The 23,882-nt window shown below is 30.6% G+C and overlaps 2 protein-coding genes across 2 annotated transcripts in view; both read right to left on the minus strand.

Annotated features, from left to right (window-relative positions):
- The window catches only part of LOC139494713 (A disintegrin and metalloproteinase with thrombospondin motifs adt-1-like), a 60,684-nt gene extending 37,161 nt beyond the window's left edge, over positions 1 to 23,523 (minus strand). The window contains exons 1-2 of the mRNA XM_071282901.1: positions 23,505 to 23,523; positions 20,359 to 20,461 (exon numbers count right to left, since the gene is read on the minus strand). Of these exons, the coding sequence (XP_071139002.1) occupies positions 20,359 to 20,428 (70 nt within the window). The 5' untranslated portion in view covers positions 20,429 to 20,461; positions 23,505 to 23,523. The remainder of the gene's footprint in view (positions 1 to 20,358; positions 20,462 to 23,504) is intronic.
- On the minus strand, positions 7,809 to 19,866 carry LOC139495326 (scavenger receptor cysteine-rich type 1 protein M130-like). Its single transcript, XM_071283632.1, has 7 exons — positions 19,863 to 19,866; positions 18,982 to 19,120; positions 18,204 to 18,379; positions 13,768 to 13,938; positions 12,712 to 12,858; positions 10,914 to 10,935; positions 7,809 to 9,414 (listed from the first exon to the last, which is right to left on the minus strand). Exons 1-7 carry the CDS (start codon positions 19,864 to 19,866, stop codon positions 9,099 to 9,101), a joined length of 975 nt encoding a protein of 324 aa, XP_071139733.1. The 3' UTR covers positions 7,809 to 9,098.
- Positions 23,524 to 23,882: the final 359 nt, after the last annotated feature.

Raw genomic sequence — 23,882 nt, forward strand, 5'->3', positions numbered from 1 at the left:
TTTATCGTACAACTTTGAAAGCATCTACAAATTCATGCATACACCAGTTTTATGTTTCGGTAATTTTCTTAACCATTTAATGATCAATTTGTTGTGTAAAGCTGTAAAAAAAGTTGTGTATGTTAGTGAATTTGTTTCAATTGTCAACTTTGTACTGAACAGTCGGCGAGTAAAAATGTATACCATGTTTTCAAAACCGCGAATATCGATCAACTCCGTCACATTCTATATTTGTCCTGCCCGAATCAGAATCCTGTAATTTAGTGGTTGTTGTTTTTTTGTATTTTTGCAGTTTCTCATTTTTTATTTTTTTTATTGAAGGCCGTACTTTGACATATAATTGTTAACTTTTTATGCATTGTGATTTGGATGGAGAATTGTGTCATTGGCACTTATACCACCTCTTCTAAATTACGTTCAAACCAGAAGACGCCTGAACAAATCTAATTGTGAACTTTATGTAATTGTTGTATACGGTGATGGAATATAAGTACAGACTTGATATTTACATACACGTCCTTTGGTATATATGTATGTTTGACAAATTGAAAGTCATACAGCATGTCCTAATACTTAGAATAGCGATAAATATTCACAATCATGGACCAAGACACATAATTTTATTTATGCCACTGCATATCGTCTACAGTATAATAATGTTTTACAAAAGTTAGTACCTTTGATAACTTTTTACAAAATTGTATGGGTGCTAATATTTTTCTTATTTACGTTTAAAAAAACTACTTTTTTTTCGATAATATTTCCTTATCCGTATACATTTAACAATGCGGACAATTCTCCAACACGCAACAAAAATCCATTTCACAAGGTACTTATTTTTGTGTTATATAAGTTAAAGAGACAAATTCTTTTTTTCATTCGTAATATAGGACACGAAACTGAAATGAATAAAAAGGTGTATTGATCAAAATTAACTTCCAGGTTATAATTAACTGATTTGTAATCAAATATATTTTTAAAAAAAACGTTGTAATTACATGAGATTATCTCCTATTATGTAGTGATGTCCCTTTTATAAATGTTTTATCTAATATCTTTCCCACACTGGTGCATATGACATTTGTATCATTTAATTTACATTCAGCAACAATATGAACTGTTCATAACTTATCGAATTAGACTATTTAAGCTACCAAATTAGACTATTTACCGGATTTGTTATCACATAAGCAACACGACGGGTGCCACATGTGGAGCAGGATCTGCTTACCCTTCCGATGCACCTGAGACCACCCCTTGTTCTTTGGTGGGGTTCGTGTTGTTTATTCTTTAGTTTTCTATGCTGTGTTGTGAGTGCTGTTGTTTGTTTGTCTTTTTCATTTTTAGCCATGGCATTGTCAGTTGTTTTAGATTTATGAGTTTGACTGTCCCTTTGGTATCTTTCGTCCCTCTTTTATCTATTCACATTACCTTTAGGTATAGATGTAAGCGGTGTTACAGAGTTTTTATTTGTACAAGAACAATTAAAGCTAAATATTATTTGTTTCCATCTTATTTTGACGTTCGCAGAATAAAAATGTATTATCAGACAAATAGAAACAAAAGAACACAGTCGACTAATGGTCAACATATCTAGGGTGTCTTTCAGATACACATATGGATATTTTTCTTACGTTTAAGATATTGTGATATTTTGCAAAATTCTAAAATTAGTTATGCAAACATACGTTAATACGTTATGAATGTAGCTCAGTAAATACAAACATTATTATAATTTGGAACAAAGCATTAAAGTATATGAATTAATTTGAATCAATTAAAGTCATTTGTTTATAATTTCTTTATCGACATTGTATATGAGTATAGTACATGTGTTGTCTCTGTGTCCAAAATATAAAAAAAATAACTATGTTGACCAAAGGACAATAATAATAACCTGATCAAGTTTTATGCTACATGGTAAAAAAATTTAAACATGCTGAACTGCGCTGTTTGTGTCTATTTATTCCTTTCGCGTTATCATCGAACATTTCTCTTCTTAAAGTAGCATAGGTGTGTATGCTTCATCGACCACTACAAAACATTACCCGACGGAACGGAAAGGCCTAGTTAAAAATGTTTTGTCAATTTTTATACGTCAATCCTTCCATGTATGGGTTTTAATTTCAATATATAAGGTGTTCATTCATCTGAGACATTTTAAATGAATTTTAATAATCCATCAATGTTAATAACTAAAGCGTGAACCTATTATTAAGAATCGGACTGATTTACAACTTATAAAACGAATATAATAAACCGTAATGTATACTTATGAAAATGTAAAAACTTTGAGAAAGAAAAAGAATAAAAGTAAAATACGTTTTATTTCAACAACAAAAAATGTAATTACCATACCTCAGGTAGTGAGAAACTATTTAGAGACATAAGCACGGTCGAGATACAATCCATTCAACGATTTTGACAAATATTTATTTTCATGCATTAAAAGACAGGTTTAATTTAGTCTTCCGTTTCAGTTTAAGGATTAGTAATCACGTGTATTACAAGTGTATGAGAAGTTGTCCTTATAACTTTGTAAGCACATCCTCCTCGCTATTCTGATTGAAAATCAAATTAGAAGTAACTATTTTCTCAGGTATTACAAGGAAACTGAATAACACAAAGTTGCATGATTTAAGCCCTGAGAAATCGTTTAAATTGCATGTCAGTATGGACCTCATTGTAATATTTTGCTGAAGACACAGCAATATACAAAACATTTATTGTAACAAAGTAAAATATGTTTTTCAAAATACTATCATCTGTGTTAATTTTACACATGACATTCATATGGCAAATTTTTCTAAAACGTTAGAATGACGCATAGTATTAATTATGAAATTTCTATTTAGTTATGTTCCAATAGTGCCTGCATATGGTCTTCAAGATAACATTCGGCATCCTAAATCTTTGGTTTTCTATGTTGTCATTTGTGTACTGGTCGTTGGTTTTGGTGTTTTTTTGCCATGGCCATGCCAGTTTGTATTTGAGTGATGAGTTTGAACGTCCTTTTGTATTTTCAACCTCTCGTTTGGAGCTATTTCATAATTACCTACTTTTTTATTAAAACTTATATGATAAACACATGTTGTGGTTTACAATATTGTTTTGTTTCGTATAACTATATGAAGGGTTCTGACCCGGCAAATACAAGATTTCGGAACAGCTATGATTAAATCATTGAATGTTGAATGTTGTTTTTGTTGCTATTAATATTTATTTTGCTATCAGTTAATTAAAAGCAGACTTATTAGACCGTTGGTTTTCCCGTTTGAATGGTTTTACACTAGTTATTTTGGGGCCCTTTATAGCTTTTTGTTCGGTGTGAGCCGAGGCTCCATGTTGAAGGCCGTACATTAGCCTATTATGGTTTACTTTTATAAATTGTTATTTGGATGGAGAGTTGTCTCATTGGCACTCACACCACATCTTTCTATATCTATTAATATTATTAGTATATGTATATTCATCTCCATGGATCTACAATTTGTCGATACCTGTATCTTTGCAGCACAAGGTCATGTTTTGCTCTGACTGTTTATGACTTCCTCACCCTAACTCCATTGGATGTTGGATGTGAACTGATTGATAATTCAGTCTTTTTTTTGTGAGTTGTTATTGGCTTTTACCTAGCTGTCAGAAACTGAGAGTAATCTTAGATCTGTTTAAATTTGTAATTTCATTAACTAAATTATTTCATATGTGACCTGTCCTATTCTACGATGATTGTTTTGATACATTTCTGTTCTCCGATGCGGGCACTTTAATAATATAACGAAGTTCTATTCAAATTTCGTACCTGTAATTCTACGCGTCTGGTGTATCAAAATATAAGCTGTTTAACTTTTAGTTTCTTGTGTAGAATTTGGAGTTTAGTATGGCGTTCATTATCACTCAACTAGTATATATTTGTTTAGGGGCCAACTGAAAGACGCCCCCGGGTGCGGGAATTTCTCGTTGCATTGAAGACCTGTTGGTGACCTTCTGCTGTTGTCTGCTCTATGGTCGGGTTGTTGTCTCTTTGGCACATTCCCCATTTCCATTCTCAATGTTATGGTACATTTGATAACTATTAAGGTCAGAAGTATATTGTAATACAATGTGTTTTAGTCTCAAATAAGGAATTACAGTTAAGTAATAATGCAAAGTACATCTAAAACGAATGATTTATATGTTTTACGACTACTTGAATAAACGGTCAATGAACGATGATTCAATTCTCATTTAAAATCCTTGCAATCATTACAATGTTATGAATGACTGTCACTGTGGTTTTCGTACCGCAACGTTACACAGTTTAAGGCCGTACGGTGACCTATAGTTAATTTCTGTGTCATATGGTCTCTTGTTGAGAGTTATCGTATTCGTAATGATACCACATCTCCTTTGTTCTATGAATATGTCAATATTATCAATTTGAGAACAGATTTATTAACATTGTTAAGTTAGTTCTAGTTAGTGAAAATTCCAGAATTGACGAAAAAAAAGTGTAATGGTACTAGTAAGTATACTTATACTTTATTTCTCAAAAGCAATGAGGCATATAATTAATCATACATCAAAGTTCAATAAACACATACATATATAAACAGTATAAAATACACAATAATATCGATATGGAATTGTTAAAACAATAGCGTAGCCTGACATACAACATTTATGAATAACAACGTTTTTTGGCAGCAAACAAAAGCAAACAAATATGTCCCTAAATTACTCAGTTCCTGTCCATTTTGTTCTTATAATAACTGCACAAGTTTTAACGTTGATGGGTTTCTTTAATCGAATTTTTATATATCTTTAATGTATATACTCATATTTCTCACATCTTAAAATAAAATGACACTCATCTTCAACTAATTTATTATTTCATTAGTATATACAATATCTGTAATTTCTGTTCACATTATGAAAGCGACCTGTTTTAATTTGAAAATAATGTGCATGTAATCTATATATACAACGTTTGTCCAAAGAAATTGTTTAAAAAAAAATAATTGACAGCTCTTCATAAATTAAACTGTTAACCGTGTATTTCGTATATATATTTGTAAAAAGAAAATCAATCATAGATGATTCTTTTAAAATAATGACCATACTTTGATACAAAGTGATCAGTAAGTCGTTGTGTTTACTCAATTCGAAATTTATCAACATAAAACGTTGATCACAATATAAAAACTACGTGTATATAACGGTGCTTAACACATTGGCTCCGTCAGATAGAAATCGACCTTATGCAAGTGAATATAAACATATCGACGCAGCTCACAACTCGTATTTTACAAGCCAATTCATTCTATTGTGTAGCTTTTAACAAATAGACTCTTACATGGGGTCATAACGTGTTTAAATCTGTATCTGTATTTAAAATTTTACACCAAGTTTTAATCATCCTACAATATCTGTTCATATGCAAAGAAAATACTCCTTATTCAAAGTAAACCATATTATTTACTGTAGACTTTCTAACTTTCAGGGCTTATTAAAAAAATGTAAATGTACCATTTCAAAAGAAAATAGAAAATAAAACCAATAATATTTTTACAAAACAGGTATGATCAAAACAATCTGTTCAGAGCTTAAAATAATATCATGAATATTGATAACCTAGTCAACTTATATATATTAAAATATTGAAAGGCACAATATTTATGGAAACTTCAATGGACATTGATGCATGCATTAAATGCTCAACATATGTTCATGTTAAAAAAAATGGGAGGTATACCACATATCTAATGCTTCAATGAAGTTTGAGGATAAATGACATCAACAGAAAAGATAAAATACAAATCAAATTAACAGAGACTGAAATTGTAACCAGATCAGAAACAATTAACATGAAAGCGAAATACTTGATACATACGTCACATCTTATACTGAGATATTAAAAAGATATAAATACACAATTATTATTATTAACAAAAGTCGAAGAAAACAATCCAACGAAAAGACGAATCAATAAACAATATCTATCAAAACTCCATACATAAACACATAAGATTGAGCAATATCAACATTGTCGAAAAGCTGACATGAACTTGTTCATTAAGAGTAGGTACGCCCTGTTATAATGATGCATGCCCAATTGTCCTTGGTGTTGCTCAAAGGTGGTAATCTTTATAGTTAAAGTTACTTACGGATATGTGACAATTTAGTAAAAAGAAAAGAACAAAACTAACCCAGAATGTTTTTGTTTTTTTATTAAATTTACATTTTTTTACAACATTATGTCTGTCTCTATTTTGTTTTAAATTATAGTTTTTTTTAATTAAGTTATGCACAAAGGTAACATGTCTCATTGACTGGACTAAAACACTTACCACAGTAGACAGTTAAACATCAATCGATGTAGATTTAATTTTACAATCATTAACCCAACATAAATGTATTATCGTGATTCTTACTTGAAGATAACACGTAACTTGAAAACAACAGATAGGAACCATCAAAGAAACCAACCTTTTTGCGATGAGATTTTTGTTTTACACCGGACACTCGTTACATCTAAAGATTGAATCCTCAGTGACGCTCGAATCCGATAAGTTTATATGCTAGAGTAAAACGAGGTTGCATATAACTGATATAGTATCCTGATTGAAATAACCTTAAAGGCTTGGTTTATCGTTAGTTTATTAAGCCCCTTCTTCTAATGAAACAATTACAAAGTTGATTACACACATACTGTTGAATTGAATATGACTGATATAAGTTGTAACGAAAGTTATGTTTGAAGTCTAAATGATGTACTAAGGTAAAATTTACAAAAATCTAGAATTTAGAATTGATACTCTAAGTCATAAGAGCATTAGGTGATGAACGAAATAAGCTAAAAATATTGATAAATTATGGAACTCTTTTTGAGATATAAAATTTCATTTTTAGATGGCGGAAAACGGCCGACTCTGAATTTTTTTGCTTTAGTATTTTTTGGATCTAAAAAAAATGAAATCATGAACCTACTTAAATTTTGGTTGATAACCTTTAATAGCTATTGCAATCGTATATAAAAGTATCAATTGGTGTAATTGGGCAAACTATTTTACCTTGTATCACATACAAAAACAAGATGTCCTAACTTTTGACAAAAAAATCCTGAACCTTACATAAGTATAGCCCTAACTTATAAATACTAATATTTTGATGATCGGTTCAAAATAAGACGTTTGGTGTTAAAAACATTATCAAATTGTTCCCAAAGGTATCTTTTGTATAACCGTTCTCAATCCTGTACAGTAAGTATTGGGCGCACATTTACATTGTAAACTCATTTTAATTATGGTAAGGAAAATCGAGAATTCCTAAAAGAATTTTATAAACCACCACCATGATTTATGGCGTATAAAGGATGGCATTTTTGAGCCTGTATCGATACAGACTTATGTGATTTGCCTACCGAGTTTCGTAGCCAGGCCGTGACGGGTCTTACTACAAGAAAGTTAACCTTCCAAAAACATTATACAATCAAATAAAACATACTAACTCACTCACTCACTTTATTCGCCTAGTCCTAAAAAAGTGCAAAACTATATACATGCAATGGAACAAGGTCTACCGGAAGTTCTACCAATATCTGGGTAAAACACGTCAGATACGAGGAACCTGTTAAGACAAGATACATAACCAAACCCGATCGTTTCACATGCACTGTTGTATAAGGTAGTCGAAAGCCGAAAATTCGACTGAAAAGGAGATCGGCAAAAACTACCGATCCATTTAGAAAACAACAAGAACTCACAGACTTCAACTGATAGGTCTGATAGTTTCCATGGATACCAAAAAGGGTGAGCACACGTTTCAAACAAACCTGAAAATATTTGCAGAGGTTTTTCTCAAATAGAAAATAATGATCAAAATAGAAAATAAAAATAATCTATGGACGATGGAACACAAGCAAACAATTGAAAAATCTAGTTTGGATGATGTTGATGGATTCACTTTGCACAAATGTTACGTCCATTCTCCGCGACGTTTGGTTCGCTCTTTTCTGATTATCGTACTGATATTCAGAAAAAAGATAAAAACTCAACATGTGCATGCCTTGTATGTCATGTATGTTAAGGTGAAAATTACATATATCATGGGTGTTTTTTACTTCAACTTCACAGAAAAAATAGATTTGCAAATGTCCATCGGAAATAAAGGATAAAAAACATCGTTGTACCGTCAACAATGAGCCAAACCCACATGTACGCGTAGTGTGAGTGTAAGATCACCCCGATGGCCAGCGGGTGATCTAACACTGACACACCAAGTCTGAGTGGAATAACTATTTTACATCCCAGCTGTTTTAGATTAGTCGAACAACCATTTACAATTAATAAAATCTAGTTTAGAATGCCACACAAACCTTTACAATATACTTCATATATTACTATATTACGTATACCCTTTATGACCCCAAACACGATGAGTAGATATCAAAACAACTCGCCCCACTTGCCAATCGGCCCACACTATATCGCCAATTTTGTAAAAAAAATCGCCCCACTCTTGTTTATCGACTCGCCCCACTTTTGAAAAAGTTTAAAATCAAATTGAACAATCAGTCTGAAAACTCACTTATTAACGAAAAAGGATTGAACTCCCTGAATAAAGGTCTGAAAACTCGCCTTACTTATAAAAAGATCATGTACATGTATGTCAAATTACTATTCGTTTGTATCAAGTCGTCCTGGTGTAGTGGTATGTGTCGTGGCTTGAGTTCGAATCCCAGCATATACACTGGATTTTTTCTATGTGAATTTTGATAGATAGTCTTTTACGTATAATTAATTATCAGTTTTATAGTGGATTTGACATGCCCGCCAAAATGATACAGAACAAAGTAAAGCATGCATAACAAAGAAACTCAAACTGGGGTGATTTGGTAGGGGTGATCCGGCTCAGATCACCCCTGTTAGAACAAAGGAGTTGGGATGTAATATGTTAAATACGCCGGTGTTGATTCAAGACTGTGCAATTACTTCTTATATACTGGAGATTCATATCAATTCATATCAATGGTATTTTGATAATGTAATAGTATACCTGTCTTAGGTTAAATAGAATAAAACTACCAGTTTAAAATAAATACGTTGAATCAAACAGCTTTAGAAAATTTTCAGATTCTCGTATACATGATCAACATTGTCAGCATTGCATGGAATTTTAGCATGTGCACCGGTTTCAATATTCTCAGCGTTGCATGGACTGTTTGCATGTGCACTGGTTTCAATATTGTTAGCATTGCATAAAATATTAGCATGTTCACCGGTATTCATACTGTCAGCAATGAATTGTGTATTATCAGAAACATTATTTTCATTATTGATGGTATCATACACATTAATTTGTATGCCACTAGCCCGAATGGGGCGATCATATCCACGTTGATCGTGTTGTAATTCAGCAAGACTTTCGCTGTTACTGAAATATCAATGACATTTTTTTTTTTGTCAACCAAGTGTTTAAGTGGTCAAATGTTGATGCTTTTATAAAAGCAAAGCGCATGCCCTTTTTGTTTAAATCATATGGGATTTGATATAATGCAAGGTTAAAAGTTTCTGTAAAACCAAAAACATTTTATAAAGTTATAAATCTAGATAAAGCATATACCAATTGTCTCAAAAGTACTTGACGTTTAATATAAAATCAATAGTAATACTTATTTTGTAAGACTTTCTATATTGAGTAAATATCAATGACTTCTGTTTATCTTCTGTTTAAATGCATTTCAAACCTGTTAATTTAAAGCGTGTATGAAAACTCTTAAAAATTAACGACAAAAGGGACGATGTGTTGTTCCCCATTGTTAATTTTCTATGTTTAGATTGTGATGTTTCTCTGGCACCGTCTTAAGGTGTTTATAATTCACAGCTCGTTCACTATGCCTGTGTTTGTTGTGATGTTTTAGTTTTTAACGAACGTAAATTATGTATTACTGTTAAATTATTAAACCAGGGATTTCTTTACTATAAGTTACTTAAAACATGACTAAATTTTTCCATAGATATAAAGATTTAGTTTTGAAGTTTGGTTGTACCTGTAAAAAACTTATTTCAAACGGGATTGCACATCCTCATTTTTACGGAAATGTTGTTAACCGTGCCTGGAAATTTAGAAATGAACCTGGAAAATTTATCGCTCTTTTAAATAAACTTATTCTAAAAGGTTACCAATTCAACACTGTAATAATTTAATTTTGGCTGTAACACGTCTCCTTATTGGCAGACGTCTTTTTGTTTATCATATCATAGACCCAACGTTTTTTCGTGATTTACGCCGGTTTAAAATGGAATTTAGAATTTAATAAGAAATAACTGTAATATTTTGTCTGTCTTTCACGCGTTATTCAGTATGCACCACATTTTTTATGTTATTTCTTAATAGACAGAAAAAAATATTACAGCCATTCCTTAAATAAGATCATTGAATATTGTTTTTATTGGTATAAATATTGATTTTGTTATAAGTAAATTAAAAGCAAACTAAAATAACTAGTTTTTTTATACACATATACGCATTCATGGATCTACAATCTGTAGATACCTGTATCTTGGAATTGCAAAGAGGTCATGTTTTACGCTTACTGTTTATGACGTCTTTACACTAAATCTATTGGATATTAGATGTGTAAGGATTGATAATTTAGTCTGAGATGTATGATTTTATTATGAGTTTTGGTCTCTTATGAAAAGTTGTCTAATTGGTAATCATACCACATCTTCTTTTTTTCTATAAGAAGGGGATAAGCGGAATTAAAAGTAACAGTAAAACCACAAAAATACATTTCATTCAATTTGAAATTCAAATAAATCCCTTATCAATAGGCACGAACGCATTAGAAATAAGATGGAAAAGAAATATTTATACAGTTTTTGCAGACGAAGTAGTATGTATACCTTATTATTTAAATTGGAACTTACCCTCCATTTATATTCCTTGTCGCTGAAAATAAATTTCATAAATTGATATACTTGAAAAGGTTTTCCCATATGCATGTAATTACTTGGTTTTTTTTACTGTACAACGGTATTTCAAAAAGAACACTCGATAGCATCTCTACACAATATCATTTGTGTAACAGTCATTACAAAATGTATACAACTATTTCTGTGTTATTGTGCAGTAGTACTGCAGATTTGTAATTAAGACAAAGCTATGTAATGACATGAATTTATTAAAATACAATTAAAAAAACATGAAATCATAAATATCGACGGTTACCATATCAAAGAAAGCTTAATATGCTCTATCACTCCCCTAATGTCCATTGGTTTACGCCCTTCAAAACAAGGGGTGAGGGGATGGTGTTCACATGTTCCACCGTATCTCAAAACCCATTAATGATTATTACTTAAAACTTTACACGCTTCTTAGTTTATTCATAAAATCTATTTTTTGGCGATGATTCAAAATTATATTCAAAAATATATAGTTCTTGAGTTTTTCGTAAAAAAAAATGTTTGTTTTTTTTCACAGGTCGCGCCGTATCTCAGAAACTATTTCTCAGTATTGCATAAAATTTACACTCAAGCCGAGGGCATATCATGCACTCGTGGCACAGCTGTGTATTATGTTATTTTGACTATGTAATATTACACCTTGACTACGTATTATAACACTTTTGACTATGTATTATAACAGCGATGACTATGCGTTATTAAGCTTTTGACTTTTCCTATTTGACGTAATGGAAAAATAATATATCCGGATGTTATAAAACTTTTTAATCGTATTCAATTGCTTTATTTTTTTAACGGACTTTAAACACGTTTGACTTTTGGTATCAAAATTGGAACATTTGTAAAATCTTCACTGCTCTGCTCAACTATTTTGTTTTTCACTTTCTGTTTAATGTGCAAATTCCGAGGCAACACATTACTTTTTTTATCGTCTTGTTATCCTAGTGACCAGCATTTTGTAGGACTATTTATTTAAAGGATAAAATACATTTTGTTATTATTAGTCTTTCATTTAAGCCCAAGAAATTGCATCAACATCATGTTGAATAAAATTTATTTCGTGTACCACTTAGAAAACACCACATATATGTTAAACTGTAACAACAATTAATATGTTAGTTCACAGATCAACATGGGTTTTTTTCTCAATCTCTAGGTGACAATTGTTCCAAGAAGGGATACAAATGAAATACACATAACCAATCAAGAAATGATGTATTCTTTTTTTACATTATATGTGGTTTTTTTTGGGTTTTTTTTACAAAACTCCATGTTTTCAAAACATTGCATTACATTTTAAAAACCATATTTAAAAATAATTAGGTTTTGAAATAAATCTTGAAAGTCAGAATAACATTATTAAAGAATACTTCCCCCTTCCAAAAAAAAATAAACACAAAAAAGGGTGGTAAGAGCAACCCTACTTGTGCCTTTGGATTTTCATAAAACCTTTTAAATTTAACAATGTTGTTTTTTAAACATCTAGTGTTTAAGAAATACTATCGATCGCCTTATCCGTATGAAATAGCTCTTCTTAACAATTTTATAATTGAGAAAATATATCAATTTTTGATTTTCTTAGGCATGGATGTAGGACTGTATTTATTTCATAATTTGGTTGATCGTTAAAGACAACGATGTCACTGATGAATTCGGGTATATTCCAATAGACATAATTAAAATAATTTATTAAGTACTCATTAAGATGTGTTATGTAGGGCGCTTATTCCCTTAACAAATATAATTCACATACACTTACAATTTTTACTCGGTCTGAATCGGTGAAATACAAATAAAGCTATGCACGTTAATGCAGCTGTAACGACTATGCAAACAACAGCAACAGCCCCAAGAACTACACTTGAAAACGAGTTTGGTGTATCCTCTTTTGACTGTAGTTGGATATCTGTAAAGTATAAAAATTCAAAAGAAGTGATTTCATATAGAATGAAATATAACTTAAACGCATCAAAAAGCATCAGAAAAGAATATTTATTGGGAAAACATGGTAAAATTGGATGCAAAAATATTGAACTCCGAGGAAAAATAAAAATGGAAAGTCTCTAATGTCAAAATCAAATGATAAAATACATCAAACGAATGGACAACAACTGTCTTATTCCTGACTTGGTACAGGCATTTACAAATGTAGAAAATGGTGGATTAAACCTAGTTTTATAGCACTAACCCTTTCACTTATATGACAGTCGAATCAAATTCCATTAATTCATGTCGTAAATATACCTCAGGGTTTCATGTTGCTCAAATACAGACCCTCATACAGTCATTCTTTTATTTGATGAATCCTGAAATCCCTCGATGGTTTATGCGACAAGACAACATGAATATATGCATTACATGTATCTATATTTATTTATATACTTACACCACTCAGCCACTTTAATGCACATTTTAAAAAATAATTTCATAAGTCAACAATATCTATTAAGATTATTCTGCTCCCGTTTCAGATTACAATAGAATAGGATTTAAATACAAATAATGCCAGTGAAAGGAGTACAAATAAAATTGAGAATGGAAATGGGGAATGTGTCAAAGAGACAACAACCCGACCAAATAAAAAACAACAGCAGAGGGTCACCAACAGGTCTTCAATGTAGCGAGAAATTCCCGCACCCGGAGGCGTCCTTCAGCTGGCCCCTAAACAAATATATACTAGTCCAGTGATAATGAACGCCATACTAATTTCCAAATTTTACACAAGAAACTAAAATTAAAATAATACAAGACTAATAGTATATAAATAGTATATAAACAATGAATAACATGAAAGAAAGACCAACAATAATCTTACCTGGACATATGTCCTGATAGCATGTCTGAATGTCGAAATCAAGTCCGATACATTCAGATCCACCAAAGTACGGAGAAGGACTGTCACATTTCCGTATTCTTTGTTGAGTTCCGTTCCCACAGGTAGTATTGCAAATTTCCCATTCTTGCCATGATCCCCATTGTCCATCAACTACAAAGTTATAATTGTTTTTGACTTTTCCTATTTGACGTAATGGAAAAATAATATATCCGGATGTTATAAAACTTTTTAATCGTATTGAATTGCTTTATTTTTTGAACGGACTTTAAACACGTTTGACTTTTGGTATCAAAATTGGAACATTTGTAAAATCTTCACTGCTCTGCTCAACTATTTTGTTTTTCACTTTCTGTTTAATGTGCAAATTCTGAGGCAACACATTACTTTTTTTATCGTCTTGTTATCCTAGTGACCTGCATTTTGTAGGACTATTTTTTTAAAGGATAAAATACATTTTGTTATTATTGATATGTTGAATTATCGTTCAAACGTTTTATTTAGTCTTTCATTTAAGCCCAAGAAATTGCATCAACATCATGTTGAATAAAATTTATTTCGTGTACCACTTAGAAAACACCACATATATGTTAAACTGTAACAACAATTAATATGTTAGTTCACAGATACAACATGGTTTTTTTTCTCAATCTCTAGGTGACAATTGTTCCAAGAAGGGATACAAATGAAATACACATAACCAATCAAGAAATGATGTATTCTTTTTTTACATTATATATGTTTTTTTTGGTTTTTTTTACAAAACTCCATGTTTTCAAAACATTGCATTACATTTTAAAAACCATATTTAAAAATAATTAGGTTTTGAAATAAATCTTGAAAGTCAGAATAACATTATTAAAGAATACTTCCCCCTTCCAAAAAAAAATAAACACAAAAAAGGGTGGTAAGAGCAACCCTACATGTGCCTTTGGATTTTCATAAAACCTTTTAAATTTAAACTTTAAATGTAAAAAAGAATATGATATGATCATAAATGATAAAAGAATATGATATGATCATAAATGATAAAATGATATGAACGATAGTTTGTCACAGACATGCGTTATTTATATTGACACTACTATTTTTGTTGACGAAATTCAAAACATAATTGTATTTTTTTGCCTTAAATTAAATAAAAACACTAACACAAATATATATAAGCATATTTGACTAACAGTAGTTCACCGATGTTTTAATGTAAAAAAATAATTAAAAAAAAAATGAAAATCTATGTAACAAACCAAAACAGATCAGGGGTGTGGAAATATTTGTTGTGAGCACTTGTCCCCGGGCAAGTGAAACCTAAAATTTTACTTGTCCGGAAATAAATTTACTTGCCCTGATGATCCCAATAAATATTGAAGTATTTCTTGTTAGCATATATATGATTCTTAATAAGCACTTTTGTGCATCACAAACAAATAAAATCTATTTGTTTATATGTGTAAAAAATTAGGAAAGTAGGAAATGGGTTAACATCAATGGGACAGAAACCGAATAGCAAACCAACCAATGAAATAACATGTAAAAGACAATTTTGCAGCAGTTTTTTAATAAAAATTGTAGCCAGTAGGTACATATACTCAATTTTAGGACAGTGATTGAATAAATGTAAACTAAATAATAGATAAACTATTGATTTTGTGGTGTTTCTCTCAACTTACACACTTGTTTTGTTCTTGATTATTTATTATTGTATTGATGGGCAATTAAAGCGTCCCTTCTATTTTCCACTTTGACAACAAATAATGTTTCATCTACAAATAAGACAAAAACTTTATTTATTTTCCGAATTTCCATAGATAGCCAGGGGCAATCTGATATCCACGATGTCTGAAATTCTCGCTCTGTTTTTTTTTTTTTAAATACTCTGTGTCCTCCATTTGCATATAAGGTTTTCTTCTCGACTCATGACTCTTTTCGTCTTGCTTGCCCACCTTTTTATTAAGTATTTATCAATCTGAATCTCGATACAAAATTTAAAGAAATGCCACTTTTGGTAAATGATGGAGAAAACCTAATCGACGATCCCGGGTCAATGGACAAAGCCAATGCAATGTTACGCGACTCGTGTTCGCATACTTATTTTTATTTATTTTGGTAATCGATCTATTTCCGGTATCATGTAATATTTATCGTCATGAACATTGATGTTTTTACTTGCTGAACATTGGTTTCTTAAACATAAATTAAACATCTTTATACGTTTTGAAATTAATTTGATGTTTTTGTTGAATTTTAACTTTGTCTTGTATATTGTTTTACTTGTCCACGGGCAACCAAGACAAAAATAATTAATTGTGGGGTAACAAGAAAACAGTCTGATATAATTTTAAGATATTAAACGAAAAGACAGCTCTTATAAATAAAAGCAACAGTAGTATACCACTGTTCAAAATTTCTAAATCGATAGAGAAAAAACAAATACGGATTACAAATTAAAACTGAGGGAAACTTATCAAATATAAGACAACTACGAAACAACAACGAAACATAGCACACACAAAAACGAATTATAATGTAACAATGCCATTTTCCTGACTTGGAACAGGGCATTTTATGAAAAAATGGTGGGTTGAACCTGGTTTTGTGGCATGCTAAACCTCTCAATTAAATGGCAGTGTTAAACATGCTTTCAGATAAGAAAAAGAAAAAAATTGGTCATCCAACTTGCTACAGATTAAAATAGGTAAATTTATAACACTTTCCATCATGAAACTATTTTATCTGAGTTATCTCACTTCATTTTGCAAAGTTGGAAAAAAAACGATCAAACACAATTGAGATTTTTTTTTATTTTAAAATTACAGCCATAATTCTGATAAAACGTGTACTTTTCTATATTTACATGAAAAATATAACACATAAATTACAAACTTCTCTCAAAACTTGCTCATTTATTAAAGATCTAGACCAACGGTATCTGCTACTTCAATATACAAGAAGGAAGAAGACACCCGAGCTACTTTATTCCAAATGTCTTTAAAATTTATAATATTAACGAAAGATATTCAATTCAATCATTTCTCTGTGTCTTGGTTCTCTACGGGGTAGGAGAGGAGTTGTTATGCATTGTTTTCTAGTTACAAAAGATAGATAAAAAGAAATAAGAATATACTCGTTGGGAAAAACAATATACCAATGTAAAATATGTAAAATACTTACATAGATATAGGAAGATGTTGTGTGAATGCCAATGAGACAAGTCTCCATCCCAATAACAATTTACAAAAGTAAACCATTATAAGTCAATGTACGGCCTTCAACACGGAGCCTTGACTCACACCGAACAACAAGCTATAAAGGGCCCCAAAATTACTAGTGTTAAACGGGAAAATCAACGGTCTAATCTACATAAAAACAACTTGATATAAATTTTAATGTACTAGTCGTTTGAAAGATTTATTACTTATGATTGCCTAATGTAATTTTTTTGGTTCCATGATAAGTTGCATCTGGTGCAAGAAAATTGGTTCCGTTAATTTTATTATACATGTAAAATAAAAACAACGAACAACTGCAAGGACTGTTCCATCATTTACACGAATTTATTAAGATTTCCGAAGTACTTCCAAAATCTTGACAACTAATTTTGGGAATGAATTATTGCTATGAACACCTTGAAGTGCTGCATTCGTCTACTCTAAAGGACTTTGTATTTCAATGCGCGCCTTTTAAAGATGAAACTTGATTATCATAGAGGCGGAGTTTTGTGTATAAACATCGGAGAAGCTTCTTTGTTGTCTTCATGTGTATTTATAGCAAACCACTTGGATTACAAAGTGACTTTAGACTTGTGTCATGGGTTTTATACCCAAGTATAACTGATTGAATACCAAGCCAGTATATAACCTGATGTGAGTATATATGTAAAGATAATTTTGGTAAATACTGTTAACAGGTCATACATGTAAGCCTTGACAAATTAAAATATTACTGACAATACAAAAACAGACCAATACTTAATCATCACATACCGTAAAACTGGAAAAAAAACATATTTTTATACAATAATATGACAATTTAAAAATACATATATCAATTAAAAAGAAGGGGAAAAACGATTCATCTCAACAAACAAAATTATTGATAAAATGCGTCCCAAAATTGTTCTAGAACTAACAAAATGCTGGAACGTCCTTTCAAAATTTACTCTACGGTAGATTTATGAGAATTAATGCTTGGTTAGAATTTTCAAAAACCAAATCTTCTGAAAATACTAAAAAAGTCTGTTTTATGATATAGCTGTGCAAAACCTATCTAGTATGGAACAGCTTCTGTCAAAACCTTGTCTGCAGGCGCATATAAAATAGGTATAGAAACTGTTCTGGAACACATTTCCTAACATATGTAACGATTCTCAAATATTTTTAGGAGTTGTTAAAACTAATACAAATCATATTTTTTTTTACCATCATATTCTCCTGTACATCTTACGCCAACATCTTCACCATGGCCACAATCATGTGTATTCCATCCGCGATGACTACACTTATCGATTCTCCTTTCTGTACCATCGCAACTCATATCGTCTAACCATATCGGGCCTGTTCCACCACCTGCCATGTAAGATGTTGAAGAGGATGTCCTTTCGGGAAAAAATAATTAATATATTAGTAAAAGAAAATGAAGTGCAAGCTAAATCCATTAATAAGCAGTTTGTTTTGTGTGTCTTGAACACTTAGATTTTCATGAACCATGTAGAATAACCACACACATGAGTAACGTTTTACCTGATATAGTTAAACGCAATATATGATAGGGCAGAAGGTATATGAAAAGTGAAATATAAAAAGTTAATTTTTAAAATGTTGACTCTAAAACGGATGTTTGATAAGTGATATATTAATAGCATGAGATACATTGCTTTCTTGTGATGTCATATAAATTAAGCAAGTGATGTAACTATTGCAAAATACACAGATACAAACATATAAATCGGTTATCTGGTTGTATGCATATTTACGTATTTCATCAGCTCTGCGACACAAAATGAAGCCTTTTTTAGCATGTTCACTACGCTCATTGGACAAAAAGCCTTATATTGTGACTAGCGGCTAATAAAAGCAATTTATCATATGTAAACAATATGATAAATGGTTGATATCCTTCCGTCTAAGAGTAGACAACCTTATATCCGCTACAGATCATTCCATCAGAACGGGTTATGTATTGCTTGTTTTCGTATACCTGTAACCAAGTTGTCGACAAGCCACATTTGCATCTGGAGTTGTGAAACCATCATCACATATTGTTCCCCATGTAGAGTTATGATAGATCTCAAGGCGTCCTTTTGAGGGATAATTTCCTCCAACTAATCGTAGATCCCCTGTAAAAAAAACGCAAGATTTACGTATTCTGTATTATAGTCTGGTATATTTGTTGTATAAATTTGTAATTTTTAATACCTTTGTTAATTTCACACACCATATAATTAGAATGAACGAGTTTAAATTATAGGATTTAACGCCTTTTTAAATGAATTTATTGGTGTATAAATTCACTCACAAACAAATAAAGTCCTTTGAATGACTTGGTCCAGTTTATACACCAATTACGTCTTTTAAAAAGGCGTTTAATCCTTATAATTCTTTAAAATCGAAGAAATTTATTTTTCCACACTCATAATCCCTACCACACATAAATGTATATGAGGGTCAATGAATAAACCTGGCGCATGCATATATTTGTTGGTTATCGCAAATATATGTATTCCATGAAATATGCTTTCTGATAAAATATAAACTACAAAAAACTGTTATAATCATTCAAACAAATGTTTTATGTTTGTTATTTAATTTAACGATTAACGCGACGTGAAAATAACGTCGATCTGTATTGTTTTAGTATCGCCACCATCTTGTTTATATTGTAACGAAAAGAAATTCGGTCAACGTCGTCCGTCGAAAAAAAAAACAACGTCATGAATAGCTACCGGAAGTCCTCTCGACCAATCATATTAACGTATGTCCTGATATGCAAATCAAATAAGAATTATAAGTACATACCAAATGTTCAAAACAGTACAAGTACGCTACTTCATTTATATTACGTTCAGTCATAAAATTGACCCATTTTTCCTATTAACAATTTTTATCATTTATAATTACATTCAAGTTATTTAACTGAAGACCAGGCGATGATCATATTCAATTCCGACATTAAAAGTAAAAGACTAAAAATAGAAATAGATTTCTTGTAAAAGTCTTGTGTAACGCGTTACAAGTCTGTGTTTAATGTTAATTTTGACATCATAAGAATGAAGTATTCTTACTAGATTATTAATGACTAGATAACCACACAAACCGTATTACTATTTGTTAATTTCAACAGCAGTTTTTAACGACTTATGGCCACAATGCAAAGGCCATAAGGGCCATTCTATCCTTTTTGACTAAGACTATGATGTCAAAAACATAAATGTTTAATAAAAATGTGGACAAACAGACAAATAATGGTACACAAAATAGTATCAAGTAATGATATAATTACGTAACCCTTTTTTATATATGAATAATTATAGAATTAAAACATACGAACAAAGAACTTTCAAAAATAGTGACTTACCATCATCCTGTCCTTCAACGACAAGGGAACATATAAAAAACGTTGTAGATATATGGGGGGAAATCAACATATCAGTTTCAATATCCCAGTATAAGTAAGTAGTCTAAATCAGAAGTAATGTTCCATCCTGAAAATAATGAAATGTTTACCGTTAATACCAAGCGCCCCACTAATCATCAATAGTATATATGTCGTGTACAAGTTGCGATTTTGTACAGGTTATAACATGTACAAAAATATTGTACATGTTAGAACTTGTATAATGCAAAAATACAAGTTATAACATGTACAAAAGTACCTCATACATGTTATAACCTGTGCAAAATATTGCTTAAAAATGGTTTTAACTTGTACAAAATTTAAAATAAATCTTAATGAAGTAAAATATACATTTAAATTCACCAATGCATAACATGCATAAAGAATAACAATAAATAGGCCAGAACGTGTCTTTTTCTGTACAGGACAATGATAAAAAACATAAAAAAGTTTTAGAAATATATGTTTCATGACTTATGTTGGCAAAATGTGTTTCCGTGTAATTGTATGTTTTAAATCCATTATGGCTTAAATAAGTGTGAAACTATTAACTAAAAGCTTGCATTCCTCAATGACAATTACGTTAGATACTAGTAACTAAATTCTTCCAAAAATTTAAGAACGATTCCTAATAATTTTGGGAAATACTCCTCCCTTTCGTTTTTATAACATGCAAAGACTAAAACAATGTCTTATATGCTTACCCTGTAAAAGCAAGAGAGAGAGGAAATAGTTTTCATCGGACCACGCTTCATTATCAATATCTTTGGATCTACTCTAACATTTTTGGCCTTCAGCATGACTTATGTAAATTTATAACTCAATTTTTGTTTATAAACTATAAGATCATTGCATGAGGCGAATGTCATTTTGATGTTTCAAATATATATCCTCTAGCATGTATTTGTGGCCTTTGGATGTTGTCTGCTCCATGGGCGGGTTGTTGTCTTTTAGACACATACCCCGTTTCAATTCCCAATTTTATTTGTAGACACATCTATTCTGGCAATCCTCTTATGTCTTTTAGTGTCAACTAGAATGAAAGTATTTTACTATTGCCTTCAAAGTGGACACTCACAATTATAATTCATCAAATAAAGATAGGTCCATAGATAGTCATAAGAGGATCATAAGACATGTCCTAAGATATATCTTATGACAGGTCTTAGGAATGCTTCGTAATACCGACCCCTGGACATTAACTGTATCAAAAAAGGACAAAACACACTAACATGAAGGAATAATAAAAAAAGTTATGAAAATGTTGTTGTGGTCAATATCATCTGATGCGATAATAGAAAAATATCCTTATTTTTCGATTTTGTACAAGTTAAAACCATTTTTAAGCAATATGTTGTACAGGTTATAACATGTATGAGGTACTTTTGTACTTGTTGTAACTTGTATTTTTACCTTATACAAGTTATAACATGTACAATATTTTTGTACATGATATAACCTGTACAAAATCGCAACTTGTACACGACATATACATGTAATATTATAGTAAAATGCTGATATAAATTATTAATCTTATAAACTTTTTGCTGTTAGTTTAATTTATCTTGTACGTCCAGGGTATTTTCAATAGTTAGACATTAGACACAACATAAAATGATAAAAAAGAATTCACGAATAATTTGAACAGTTTTGTTGATAACGTATTGTCCCTGTTAAAGGTAACATAACTTGTATTGCGCGTGCTGAAAGGGATGTAAATATCACTTTGTGCATAAACACCTATAATATGATATTTTAGTATAAAAAGAGGCAGACGCATTGAAAAGCAAGGAGTAGTCTATCTTTTCTGTTGGTTTGTAATGTTTAAAATATTTGTGATCATACTCATTTATTTCAATTATAAAATTCAGATTTCTTCCAAAAAGTTTAAATCGATTATATGTTAAGACATGGGTCATGTCTATCTACATATTTTTAAACTTTTGGTTAAATACACTCCTGTTCCTATGTCTATTCAATATAAAGCATAGTTGATTTGTCATCTGATATAGGAAATCATAGAATGATGCCATTGTTCAGTCAAGCATGATGTATATAATTTTGGTGATGAATTATCATAATGTCTAGTATCACTTCCTTCTTTTCTATTTAAAGACAGGAAAAAAATCCCCTGTTATTGATTTTTTTAATATCATTGCATTATGTTCAATTCAGTAAAAATACCGAAGTATGGTGATGGTATGCTATTTTTTTTCTTTGCACAAAGACAAAAATTTATAATAAGAATTAAATTGGTTTGAATCTGATTAGTCATAAACGGTTTTTAAAGTCCCGTCTGCTGTCTTGGGTTAAAATAGAAATAAACGCTGTCTAAAAGTTGTATATGTTTAAGAGTTTGAACGCCAAAAAAAATAAAGCTTAGGCTGACTTTTCGGCGACAGTTTGAGCAGTAGCTTTAAAACAATAAAAAAAAGGACTTCATTAGAATAATATCATTGTCAGGGCTCCAAAAACTAAATACATTGACAACTTTTTTTAACTATAATCATCATTCATACATTTAAATAATATGCAAAATATTTATATACACAACTGTCCGTACATACTGCAAATTTAGCTTAATATCGAATTGATGTAGCAGAAACATTTGTATAAATTCTTACATCAAAACATCAAGTGTGTGGGTGCACGAATATAAGTATTAATACTGGTTCTTTAAAAAATAAACTCATTGTTGAAGGTCGTAGGGTGATCTATAGTTGGTAATTTCAGTGTTATTCGGTCTCTAGTGGAGAGTTTTTTCATTGAAAATCATACCACATCTTCTTTTTTGATACATCAAGGCAAATTTCCAATATCTAAATGTCCGGGTTTTTTTTTAATTAGTCAATCCGCTTTTATCTTTTTAATAAAACGACCAACAACGGAAGTCTCAAGAGAGAAGTTTTATAATGTACAAAATATAACATTTTTATTTAATTGATATCGCATTTATAACATTGATAGGTAACTCTTTATAACTCAAACAAATAAAATGATATTGTAAATAATAAATCATATTGATTTATTAATAATATTATTAAAAAGTGTATAAGAGAAGATTTTGTCTAAAGTTACATATACAACACTGTATAAAATGTACTTACGTGTAAAAAGCGCCATCGACCTTAAATGTCATATAAGTATTATACTTAAAGAAAACTTCCTAGTTAAATTATAAGAAGACAGGAAACGACAAAGATCAAATGTGGAACATGATTTGATAAAGAAATAGATGAACATAAAAAAGGAAAAAGTTTTAAAGTATTTGATAGTATTTTTTGTTAAGTGTAAACTGACTAACACTTGTTTTATCTATAGTTTGTATCGGCTTATGAATCGCAGAATGTTCAGTGAATATAAGATTACACATATTTCCGAATTGTATCTTAACACTATTTTTGCCCGGTTTAATGTCATATACAAAAGAAAGAGTTTTTATTTATTGAAACATTTTGATATTTGAACACAACTGTTAAAGGTTT

This window comes from Mytilus edulis, chromosome 11 (assembly GCF_963676685.1).
Source record: "Mytilus edulis chromosome 11, xbMytEdul2.2, whole genome shotgun sequence".
Taxonomy (NCBI): domain Eukaryota; kingdom Metazoa; phylum Mollusca; class Bivalvia; order Mytilida; family Mytilidae; genus Mytilus; species Mytilus edulis.